At 42.0% G+C, this 12,635-nt stretch overlaps 1 protein-coding gene across 2 annotated transcripts in view; it reads right to left on the bottom strand.

Moving 5' to 3' along the window:
* Nucleotides 1-2,583, bottom strand: part of RAB3GAP2 (RAB3 GTPase activating non-catalytic protein subunit 2) — a gene marked incomplete at both ends in the record, with an annotated part of 39,497 nt that extends 36,914 nt beyond the window's left edge. For both annotated transcript variants that reach the window (XM_079532935.1, XM_079532936.1), the window contains one exon: nt 2,475-2,583. In XM_079532935.1, coding sequence (XP_079389061.1) covers nt 2,475-2,583 — 109 coding nt within the window. The remainder of the gene's footprint in view (nt 1-2,474) is intronic.
* Nucleotides 2,584-12,635: the final 10,052 nt, after the last annotated feature.

Here is a 12,635-nt window from a genome sequence, read left to right as displayed (position 1 = left end):
GAGGGGAAGAATGTCATTTGTGTAACGGGACATAAACACATTTATGAGCTACGACTATCTGCACATCAGGCAAGTACTGAATTTTTGGTTTTACTTCATGTCGATAACCCTAAATCCTACCTAGCATCAGGCCCACCTGGCTACATCACTAATGTGCTGTAAATTTGTTTCAGTTCAGCATCTGGTAGAACAGTGATCCCTGACATCACTTTAAATAAGCTGTAGATAAATTCCTCAAATTATAATCACTATAGGAAACCTTAGGTGCTTTTCTGATCTGCCACGCAACTCAGCTACTGACTAAGAAAAATGACTGGATTAATATGTAGGTGTAAAGAATAAAGGAAGAGACAAAAACAGCAACTCAGAGTACAAGACCTCAGGAGCAGCAGTGACGGCATTACCTACACCATCTCACCCAGCATAACACGTTTCCAAACATCCTCACAGCTCAGTGACTCAGTTGCTTAGACTGCAGAGTGGCAGGAAAGCAGGCAGCAAGAAACAATAACAGTGATTTCTATGATCTCCGAAACAAATGTAAAGGGAAAGGAACCTCCCATTCCACACAGCCAAATCCATTTCTTTTTTCCCCTCACTTAAGATACTTACACAACTTGCTCGTTTTTAACATGACCCCTCTCCAAATTATAACAGTGCTCCACCTGATCAAAAATGAATGCACTGAGACATTGTGCTCCAACATGGCGTGTTTGTGTGCTTTAATTAAAGTCGCTTTGAGGACTCTAACTCGCTTAGAGCCAATAGCTGCAGTATAAAAAAAAAATTACAGCTACCAATCCAAAAGATGTGAATAAGTCTAAATGAATGGTACTTTGAGAAACGCTCAGTTTTGATACTCAGCCTTGATGACTAAATAAGCAAATACAAAAATAGCCCCAAATACAGTTTACTCATTAAAGAGGATGAACAGCACATTCTAGAACATGCAATCTCAATGCTGCTATCATTTTTTGTGCTTCTACAACAGACAAAACGCCTCCTCTCTTTACAGCTGCCATTTGATGAATCCACATCAACAGAAGCATCCAGAAGTTCCTTTACACCCATCAGTCTTGCATGTATTATCAAATGATAGAGAAATACTTGAATTTCTTTCAACACGCACCTTTAGAAACACAAACACAATCCTCAGCTTTTATCTTCAGTATCCAACAGACACTTTAACAGGGTGCTAACAGTTCCAGAATCCTTTAGATACCACTGACACTAAGAGATGAGCCATGCAGAATCTGTGTGCATTTTTCAGAGTACCATAGGATTAAAATGAGAAGCATGGTAGTAGAACATTACTGCTTTCTATTGGGAGTTTTGAATAATCAAAGATGCACAACAATCGAGACGAGCTACATAAAATTATTCCCCAATTCCTTCTTTCCACGTGCATTTCGACAATAGAGTGTATTAAATTCAACCATAAACACAAAAAAGAAGCCAACAAGATTCAGCAGTAAATTAGTTAGTGTATTTTTACATTTTCACAATCTCTGTGCTGCCTTGCCCCTTCTGATCTCCTACAAAGATTTTTTCAAATTTAAGATTTTTTCAAATAAGCATCTCAGCATTCCCTCATAGCTCAGTTCATAGATGAGAGAACTTAAGAAGGATCCCAAACAGCTTCTTCAAATGCATTCCTTCCACTCTGTTGCCAGAAAGCCCAAAGACTGTGCTAAAGTTAGTTTGGTGGCTCAAATGAGAACAAAAGCAGCCACGCACAGCAACACACAGTCAATGCCATATCGCATCTCTGTCACTCTGCTCTGAGCCCTGGGTTTGGATCTGCAGTCATTCTGTGGGAACACAGCGAGCTTGGCTTTTTCAGACTAAATTTCAGGCAGTCATTTTTCACTCAGAGGGCGGTGAGGCCCTGGCATTGCCCACAGAGCTGTGATACCCCATCCCTGGAGGTGCTCCAGGCCAGGCTGCCCTCATGCAGCCTGAACTGGGGGGACAGCCCTGCCGACGACTGGGGATGGGGCCGGGTGATCTCTTCCAACCAAATCCATTCCATGATGTGGATTGCCCCGTGCAACACAAACCCGGTCTCCAGCTCCTGACCAGTTGCTTCGTGACTTTTGTTCTCGTCGGAGCCACCAAACTAACTCTTTAGCACGCTCACAGCGCGCATTGCGATCTCAGACATGCGCACTTTAACAGAACCCTCTGAGAGCTGCACTCCTTTAAGTAGGACACCGCAAACTTCCACGGTGAAGCCGGAGACGCGCAGTGCCTGACGAGCTTCACTCACACCCCACAGGACGGAGACGAGTGCGGCAGGTCGGACGGGCACCAGAAGCGCCCGGCAGTGTGACAGCAGAGCCTGCAGACGTGGCACGCCCAGCCGGCACCTTCCTCGGCAGGCTGTATCCTCAGCACAGCCGGGCTGCCGCCCCACCGAGCCCCGCACGCGGAGCCGAACCCCAGATCCCCCTCCAGCGGCAAGCCGGACTCACCGCTCTCCCCGCCGGCTACGGCGCTGCCTTGGCGGCGGTGCGGGCACAGGAAGTCGCGGGCCGCCTCCAGATCCTGGAAGCGGCCGAAGGGGACGAGGGCGCACGACATGGTGCCGCCGCGCCGCCCGACCCGGAAGCGGTCGCCGCCTTCCCTCGCAGCCGGAGCCGCGCGGTCCCGCGCAAGGCGCATGCGCGGAGCCGAGTGCCCCCCCCCCCCCCCGGCGACGGCCGTCACGTGACGCTGGCAGCCGTTGGAGAGGTGGCTCGGGCGCCCCTATGAGGGTGCTGGTGCTTCTCGCCCGCTGCGTGGTGCGGAGGGCACTCAGCCGCTCCAGGCGGAGTTTTCACCTCGGGGCCAAGTCGTTATGCAGTAATCGGCATGCGAGAGGTGCCTGACTACTTGGTTGAGAGGAAAAGCCGGCTTCTCAGCCGCCCCGTCTCTGAAGGTAGGCGCGTTGAGGCGCTGACTCGATCTCATAATCTGAATTCTTGCACCGTGGCTCTTGGTTGGATGTAACGCCCACCAATTTCTGTTCCATCTCTGGACGCTGAGGTGTCCTGGTAGCAGCAGCACTGAGGGTGACTAGGTAACGTCAGTATAGCGCTGACAGCTGCCCCCAGCCTCACCACTGTTCCCCTTGGGCCAGGAGAAGGGATCGCAGAATCACCGAGGTCGGGAAAGACCTTCAAGATGATCCAGTCCAACCATCCACCTATCGCCAATAGTACTCACTAAACCATGTCCCTCAACACGAAATCCAAATACGAAGAAAAGCACACTGAGAGGAGCACCGCAGAATGTCTTTTGTCACACCTGAGAGAAACTTGCCTCAGCAGCAGCCCTTTACATTTATTTTTATGCAGCAGCTACTTTACCAGGCAGATGGTCAAGAGCAGAAGTACTGGTGCAAGTATACAAGCCCTGCTGAAAGTATAAGAGGTTTGAGTTTTGATCTGTTTGTGGTGGTCTTTAAAGACCGTCTAGGACTGAGCACAAAGAGAGACAGAGAGGCTTCATTCTAAACTGGAATTGCCTCAGATTATAACCCCTAGAAAATCTCTGGTTGGATTTTCACATAACCCGTATTTAACTTGTCCTGACAAGTTCTGGTGTCTTCCGTTTTATTTTGTTGCAGTAATCAATCGGCACCTAATAACAGTTTTGCCCTTAGCAACAGCATGCGCGTTTTGTTTCTGTGTTTAAAATTGGTGGCTCCTCTGGGAATGTGTAGGTTAGACTTGAATTCAAACAGCTGAATAATCTTGCTGCCTTTTAAAGACAGAATGTCTGAATCCTGCCTTTCTCCTGAGCAGGCATAAAATTACATGCTGTGTGCCAATGGGAAGGAAATATATTGTCAAATGAGGTCACAGTGTGGGAAAGGTTGAAAGCAACAGGGACAAATGACTTTGAAAACACTAATTAAACATCTCAAGTCTATGGGAAAAGGGCATTTAATTATATTTAGGTGTAACATATGCAAAGTCACTAGTAATGTCAAGTGAATAAGCGAAGAGCACACAAGAAATTAAATTAAGAGTATGGTTTGTCATTCTCCAGTGACACTTTTGTCACCTTATGGAAATTTCCTCCTTTAGAGACTAGTGAACAGTATAAGATGCCGTCATACCCCTGCCTGGTTTGCTGTACACAAAGATGTCAAGTTACAAAACTGCCAAGATACCGATTAATTCATAAAATAAGGAAATGAATAATTCAGCAAGTGAATTAATATTTGAAGAGGGGATCGAGCTCCAATGAACTCACATTATCACTCTGGCTACTGAATTATCATTTGTGTTTGTTGTGCCTTATTTAGTACTTATTAATTTTAAAATATTCATTGTAATTATATGAGAATCCATTTTAAAATGTTCAAAAAACTCTGTCACAAATACGAATCAGCTCTTGAAGCCGTTCAGCTAAATGCTCAATCAACATCCAAAATTATCAATACATCTACAGTAACAATAGTTCCTATTACAGTTTACATAGTTCCTATCATGTGGATACCTTAATGCATTTTACAAAAAAAAAAAAAAAAAAAAAAAAAAAAGCGCACAGTTAGGAGGGTTTTTCATGTGAGGAACTGAAGATAATGAAAGATTAAGTGATTGCTTAGGGTCAGTCCAGAGATCCATGGAATGCTGCAAGTAAAACTCTTTCTTCGTCATCTGTGATGAATCTCCACCTGTCATTTAAGCAGGCTGGTTAGCATAAATAAATGTGATTGTATTATCATATGCAGAGTCTTGAAGTTGATCTTTAATAGGTGAAAATGAAATTGACAATTTATTTAATAGATGCATGTATACTGTCATGTCAGTTTGATACATGCAATTACCCTCTCAAATACATGCATATATGGCTTCCCAGTACTGCAGTTAGCTCTCATGGACAGGGGGCAATAATTAACCAGCATTCAATAAAATGCAAAGAGAATGTGAACATTTGTGTTTGTGCCAAATCTTTTCTTGCTGCTTAATCAAAGCTAAGTGCAGTTGTGCATCCTTACATGCCTAAGAGAGGTCTCTCCTGCATCCCCCGAATACCTGCAGTTCCCAAAGCTTCCATATAACTTGTACATTGTCACCCCTGAGCATCTACTTGCATGATTAAATCTTTATATAAATTTAGGCGTCTATTTGGTATATGCCCTCTAAAAATACAGCCCAGGAAGTGTTCTGCATCAAAAAGCCATCTTCTTGGTATATCTGTACTTGGCCTTTCTGTCTATCCAGTAGATAGGGCCCTGAATTCCCTATTCAGAGTTCCCACAAGGCACAACTGGGACAGAGATAAGAGCATGAAGCTTTGATAGTGCTGTCACAGGAAGAGTGTCAAGTTCAGTAAGTACTGCTTTTGGCTAGCAGGTGATAGAAAGATGCCTTGGAGCACTACATACGCTGTTGATATTTCTCTCTTCCTGTAAGTTCAATTTCTTACATACAGTGCAATCGAAGCCTGAGTTTGTGAAGGGAAAACAACATACTTCCGTTTAAGTCACCAGACCAGATGTTCTGACTCACAGCACAAACAGGAGGGGGGGGGGGAAGATGAGGGGGCTGGGCAGCATGTCTTGTCAGCTGATCTGGGCTTGGTTAAGTCCTTCACTCAGCATACTTAGGCAGGACACTGCAACATCTCCAGCTGATATTTCTCTACAAGAGCCTGTAAGACTTAATAAAATTCTGTTTGCCCCCTGCCCCAAATTCATCCTTTGCAATTTAGGGTTGTGAAGAAGGCATAAAGACTATTGTGCTTCTGACTGTACAAGGAACTTCATTCACAAATCTTTATGGAGAAATGTGTTTGCCATCCCGACCTTCTATTAAGAAGATAAAATAATTGTAGACAATCTGAATTCTAAATATATATTCCCAGATTTTTCTTTTGAAATAGCAAGATTTTTAAGACCATGTGGATCTTCTGGAATCATTGAATGTGATTGGTGCTGCTCATTCTGACTCTTAACTTTTGTGTTTCTTGACTTTTGTGCATAAAGATGTGGTTTGAACATTTCCACAGAGAGCCAAAGTATATTCCCACACAGAACTACCCACAAGGGGATGGCAAAAAGCCCTGAAGTTCTCATCCCACACAATTTCCTTTGTATTTTTTGAAGGAAGTCCTGAGATAGGAAGGATGTGTCCTGCACTGAGATGGTATGTTTTATTCCAAAAGCTGGTTCTAGAAATGAAATCAAACCCTGCCCTTCTGATATATCTGCCAGTTTGTAGCAGTGTGACGCACAGCTGCAAAACCCTATGGAGTAGCAATCTGCTTTGCTCCTTTTGTTCCTCACCTTCCTGGGCCAGGCACACACTAGCATCCCTGCTTGCCTGTTATCTCTGCCTGCAAGTGGCAGATGTTGCTATGCAACTATGCACCAACAACAACTGACTCATTTTAGAATAGAGAATTAACTAAATTAGTTCTGATGAAGACAAGATACAGCTGAAGAGCAGCAGGAGTGAAGGAAAAAAAAAAAATAAGTAAAAATGTGACGCCACAGAACTTTCCATCTCACCCTCTCACTGGCCCCTGCTACATTGGACTCACAGCCACCAGTAATAGGAGACACTGGAAGAAAAATGACAGAATGTAGTAGTTTGGTTTTCTGTCCTCCTGAGGAATTGTTTTCTGTACTGCCTCCTTGAGCCACTGTGGCTTGCATGACAGCAGGCACTGGAGACTCGCCATAGATAGTAAAGAATTTTTTTCCAATAAGGGCATTCTGTGTTGAGAATGGCCAGGTTTCATCCTTTCGTATTGCTCGAGTTCTGCAATCTCAGAATCCAGATTTCAGTGTTTCAGGGAAAAGCACTATCAGCTACTAGGCTCAGTATCTTGAGAGACAAGAGCCAAGCAAAAAATATACAACTTTTCCTGAGCATATTCATGTTTTGTTATTAATTCACTGCAAGCATTTTTATTCCCATCTGTATAATCAATGAACATAAAGATGCTATAATTACGAAATAAACAAGAGAGTTAGACAAAGCAGGCTATAAAAAACAAAAAGAGAATAGATAGAATGCTTACCTGCATCCTGGGCTCACTGCAAAACTCCAGAGAAGGGATCTCCAGAAGAGACCCTTTCCTCCTGGCAGTGAGCTCTTACATGGCTCTAGGAGAGGCACAGCCAGGCTCCACTCCTTCTAGCAGCACAGGTGAATTGCCTTCACCTGTGCTCCCAAGGCTGACTTAGTGCTCACCTCAGGTGATCAGAGGTTCAGGCTGTGATTCAGCAGTTCCCATACACCATCTATGTTCACTGTTCATGAATATTTCAGCAGATAGTCTCACGGGCTAGAAGAGTCCTAGAAAAAGAGCATACAAACATTGATGAACATTGCCAGAAGAAAAATCTCTGCTACAACTGTGATTCTACCAGTAACATTCCTCAGTCGTGTATGTGTACATGTGTACCCAACTCACTTTTTGTTCTAGTTGTGACAAACATATATGAATGAGAATCCAAGTACTGAGTATTCAAACTGGTAAATTTACAGGCCAAAGACTGTTGAAATGAACCTGTGAATGATTCTGAACAAGCTTAATATAGTTTTCTGGTGTTCAGAATGCTGAAAACAAAAGCAGACAGAAATAAGGAAGGCAATCGGTTTTCGGCAATGCAGCTTTACTTGCAGAGGTGATCAGTCCATCATTTGTCCCTTATATCCCCTGCTCTTAAAAGTCAGTAATAAATGTTACAATATCTTCGTTCACAAACGTATGTTCAAACAACTTGCAGATATGACTCTGAGTTTTATCTAAGCCCCTTTAAAATAACATAGCTCACAGGCTTAGTCAGTGATGGAGACCCATAAGATAGATTTACTACATTATTCATGTGTCTGAACTATATTTTTAAAAAAATAATTGCTTTTATCAGTAGAACATTACATATATGGGTTTTCTGCACATAAGCTAGAACTCTCTAGAGTGGTGATTAAGTTACAGATCTCTCATCTCTCTTTTGGTTTTGGTGTTGTTAAGAATGCAGCTGACATAGCTATAGATGCTGTATCCTTACAACTTTTCTAATGTGCTATCAATCAAGAAAAAAATATTCCTTTCCTGTATTTGAAGTTCATCTTTTCAATATCTTTATTCATTATAGTGAGTCTTTGATGTCATGGATCTGAGAGAAATACTGGGGAAAGGATCAGGAGATATATAAAAACAGAAGAAGGGAAGCCTGTTCATTATGATCCTTAATGAGCAAAAACCTGAATGTCAGCAAAGCAAATTTGGCATCTCTAAGGATGAGTTCAGACTGCCATCTGGGGGATTTAGGGCTGAGATAACTGGCTCACATGCTGAGAAATTTAGCCTACATGGTGAATCTAAATGGATCCCTTTCAAATAGCAGTAGCCAAAGAATTCACTGCAAGTACCATGTATGGTGAACTTTTTGCCAAATAGTTCTGCTTACAAACTCTTTGCAAACCCGTGTACTTGCAGAATTGTTTGAATGGATAGTTTTCAACCTACAGCCTGTCCTCAAACTTCCCTTCACTATCATCTGTTATTTTAGGTGGTGTGGATCTAGTAGGTTTGACTGAACCTGCAAAATGGATTATGACTGTAGGCACAACATTCCTATTGAAGGATTTTTCTGTTATCTCACCTATCCAGGGTAACAAATTACATCAAAATCAGAAAGCCATTATCAAGGTGTATTTAAAAGCCTGTAATATGTTTTCTCACATGCAAATAGTAATTTGTCTTTTAAATTCCCCATTAAGAGCATCAGCAGATAACCAATCTGTTTATATAATCAGGGAGACTTAATGTCTTTTAAGATGTGACCAATTTACATCCTGTTGTCATCTGTTCCATTCAGTGAGATTTCACTGATTTTTCTTATTCCTAAACATAACTCCAGAGGAGAAAAAAGGAGGTTTTGAAGGCTGGCCCCTCTCTCGTTGTTGTTCAAAGACAGAAGGAAAAGGAATATCTATAAATGCCTCTTAGGAGACATATTGCAGCAGAAAATGGCTGCATGCTGCTGAGTGGGATTACACTCTTACAAGTCCAGGTCTCAGGCACAACAATATGAGAATTGCATGTCTTGTGCCTCCTGAGAGAAATAAACAACCTCTAGAGAGAAAAGGGAGACAGGCCAGCTGCCGGCTTAAGCTCCATGTAATTTCTTTAACTTCATAGTGCCATGGGCTCATTAGATGGGCCAGTGTCACAAGCACTGAGTGTGCCAGTGGGCTAGCAGCTAATCCAATTAGCGTTAGCTGCTTAGTTTCTAAAACTGGATCTGAAATACCGGATGACAGTCTTATTCAGCATTGCTATTGGAGCTGGAGTTCTCCTTCAGATCTGCAGGCCCGCACAGCATGAAAAATAAATTCTCAAAAGGAATGAAGTTGGCAGAGAAAGGGTTTCTCTTCCCACTTTCAAACTGTCTGAACAGAACAGCGTGTGTTCATCGTGCATAGAGAGGGAGATTACTTATAATTTAGCTTGCTAAATTGGCATTTAAAACAAACATTTACAGATGATCCAGTCTGGAAGTACCCATTAAATTCATTTAAAGTCATACAGAACTGTTAACCCCCTTTCTAATGCTACAATGGTTGTGTAGGTTTCAGGAAGAAAATTTGATTTCCTGCATTTTTTATTTATGTTACTCTTTCAAGAGTCTGACAGAAGACTGAATTTGCATGGAGTAGAAACAAACTGAGTAGCTAGCATAGAAATCCAATCTCAGCTCAGAAATGGCAGCAATTCTTGTTATAAATCGTCCACATAGTTACAGGGAGAATATACACCAAGTTCCATAGCATGGACATCGGTATCTTGCCATTTCTTTTTTTTTTTTTTCCCACAGATTCAGAATTATAACACGCCTTCAAAATTTGGGCTGGGTTTTCTTGGTTTTGTTCTATAAGTGCAGCTGTGGCTATGTTATTCTGAAACACCTCCTGCACCATATGTATCCCATACGAAGTCTACACATAGCACAGAATTTCTCTGAAAGACACAAAATTTAAAACCAACGAGCAGCAAACAAAAACAACCCAAAAGATCCTTTCTTGCCTAGCAGGGTTGTTTTGTTTTTAAATTTTGATAGTGCTGAAGACTCTGTTACAGTTATGCTGCAGGTCCCTCTTAGTTTCTTATGAGTGAGATAACAGGAGCACTCATGCTGGCAATCCCAGCTTGCATTCTCTCTTCCAGCACCATAGGAAAATGGAAGTAGGAGTCATTTCTGCAGTTACAGGAGCCAGGAAGATGTGTAGTGCAGAAGAAATGAAGTCCTGTTTTTTCTATTAGACAAGTGAAAAACAGTATGTGGTTCCTCTGTACCGCTGTTAGAGGGCAGCAGATAGCCAAAAAAAAAAAAAAAAAGAAAAAAAAAAGAAGTCGACTTTAGACATTGTATTGACCTAGTTCTGCCACGGCTTTGTAGCATCCACGATGGGAAGTCTTCGATGGCAGAGACAGGTTGTTTAGCACTTGTTTCAACCCCTGACTGTAGTCAGATACAAATTTTCTAAGTTCAAGTTGCGCAGATCAGTATTTTCTTTACCTTTCTTACCTTGGGATTTCCTGAGAATTTAAATGGCTTTACAGCCATTTTCAGGGTGGAAATTAATCTACAATCTATCATTCTGTCAGTGCTAAAAATATTCCTTCTATGCATTCCATCAAATCATCTACTGTTTCTATGGTTTGGGAGGGGAACCTGTAGAAGTGTAATGGTGAAGTCTAGAGCTTCTTTAACTTTTATAATCATACTGAGTTCTATTATGAAATCCTGACACTATCACTTAACCTGTTAAACATTTGCTTTCTAAGCTTCCAGATTCCTCATTGATAGTGTGATTTTACTGAAGCCTCTTTGTCAGGATACTGTACATCCTTCTCTTCTGCAGCTCTCACCAGAATGAATAGCCTCGGAGAGAAAAAACCACCTAGGATTCTAGAAACCACTAATTGAAGTTTCACCTCTTTCAGTGGCTCCAACTTACCAATTCCCACTCTTAAGCAAACCCATACATCCTGACCTAGGAGACCATCTCCCGGCAGCTGGGTAAAGTTCTGTAGTCTATTCCCCAGAATAGGAACTTGTTCTTCAATTTAAATATTTGTCCATTCAACTGCGCCACTTTCCAAAGGAAACTGTCTGCAAGCCTTGCTCTGATACCTATAATTACTATTCTAAAAATGGTATTTAATTTGCTCTTCTGGATTTGGCATCAGTGTCATTACAGGCAAAAATGGTGAAAGTTCATTTTGCTTTCAAAAATTGCCTAGACATCAAGATGAAGCTCGTGCTGTTTGTTATTCCTTCAGGTAATCAAACACCAGATATCTGGAAATGCTACAGTCAATATCATAACCAACAGCTGCCACACAGTGGTAGGATAATCCTCAGGTTACAGTTATTTTTAGGGTTAGGATTCAGGTTTGGGTGAAGTAAAGGCCTAGAGCTAGAGCAGTGCTGTGGGATTGTGGGCAGCAAAGAGAAGGGCTCTGAGAAGGATTTGTAATGGGTATGCACGCAGAAGGCTCAGCCTGGTGAGGGGCTGGGATCCCTGAGTGGCTTTGAGTCCTGCTGAGGAACAGAGGCAGCCCCCAGCTGCTTTAGCTGGGAGGCTGGGAGAGAAGAGAGCTGCCCTCCGGAGAATTTGTCTTGGGGGCAGTGGTTCAGGGCATGCACGGTGATCATCATGACAGTACATAATTATGCATAACAATCCCGAACAGAAGCATTGGCTAGAATGTAAATAACTGTTTAGGAAAAATATGATACAGTGTGGGCATTATATTTTAAAGTGTGCTAGTATCTGCAAGAGGAAGCTTCCTGGGCCACCTTTATTCTACCTGCTTAAAGGAATTATTCATTTCTGCATTAAATATCTGACCTGTGACAATTTATGAAATTATTTCTTTTTCTCCATTCTTACAACTTTAAAGTCCTTTTCTAACCCACTTTTTTTTTTTTTTTTTTAATTCAGAGGTGTAATTACAAAGGTCAGTGCCAGCAACATTTGAACTGTATTTCTGACATGCATTTAGTTTGATGAAATAAATGAGTTAAGTGATGACTGTGCAAACAGCTGTTAGTACCAGGAGTAATTTGCTTCAGCTGAAAGTGGAGAATGTCACTATACTTTTTATTATTTTTTTTTACCCGAACAACAGCATAGCTCTAGAAATAAATGTACAGTTGGAGGCTGTATTGGAATAATTCTCCCACAGCTTGCAGAGGTCAGCCTGCAGGTGGGGAGCAAACAACAATCCATCCTCAAATAAAAGCTTCAATCTGCAATCTTGACACAAATAACCCTGAATTTCTGAGGTATTTAGAGCTGTGCCCAAACCTGAATATCACTTATTCCCTGTATAAATAAATATAAGCCTGAAATCTGAATGTGCTAGATAGCAATAGGTTTTATGCTTTTTATCCAGTGGATGTCTCCATAGGAGGCTTTAAAGACATGTCTGTGTGTACTTGTAGAATGCAATAGTCCTCAGGGCAATGGTATCATGCAAAACAAGGACAGTGTAAGTTTTTCATTCTCAGAATGAGAATATTGAATTACTAAACATTGGAAAAGAGAAAGGAATGCCCATTACCTGGTCCAAGACTCTGACACTTTCTCCAGTGCTCCAAGATTCCACACACCTGC

This window comes from Tetrao urogallus (genome assembly GCF_951394365.1).
Source record: "Tetrao urogallus genome assembly, chromosome: 2".
NCBI lineage: Eukaryota > Metazoa > Chordata > Aves > Galliformes > Phasianidae > Tetrao > Tetrao urogallus.
The sequence above is the reverse complement of the archived record's forward strand: the minus strand, read 5'-3'. Positions and strand labels throughout refer to the sequence as shown.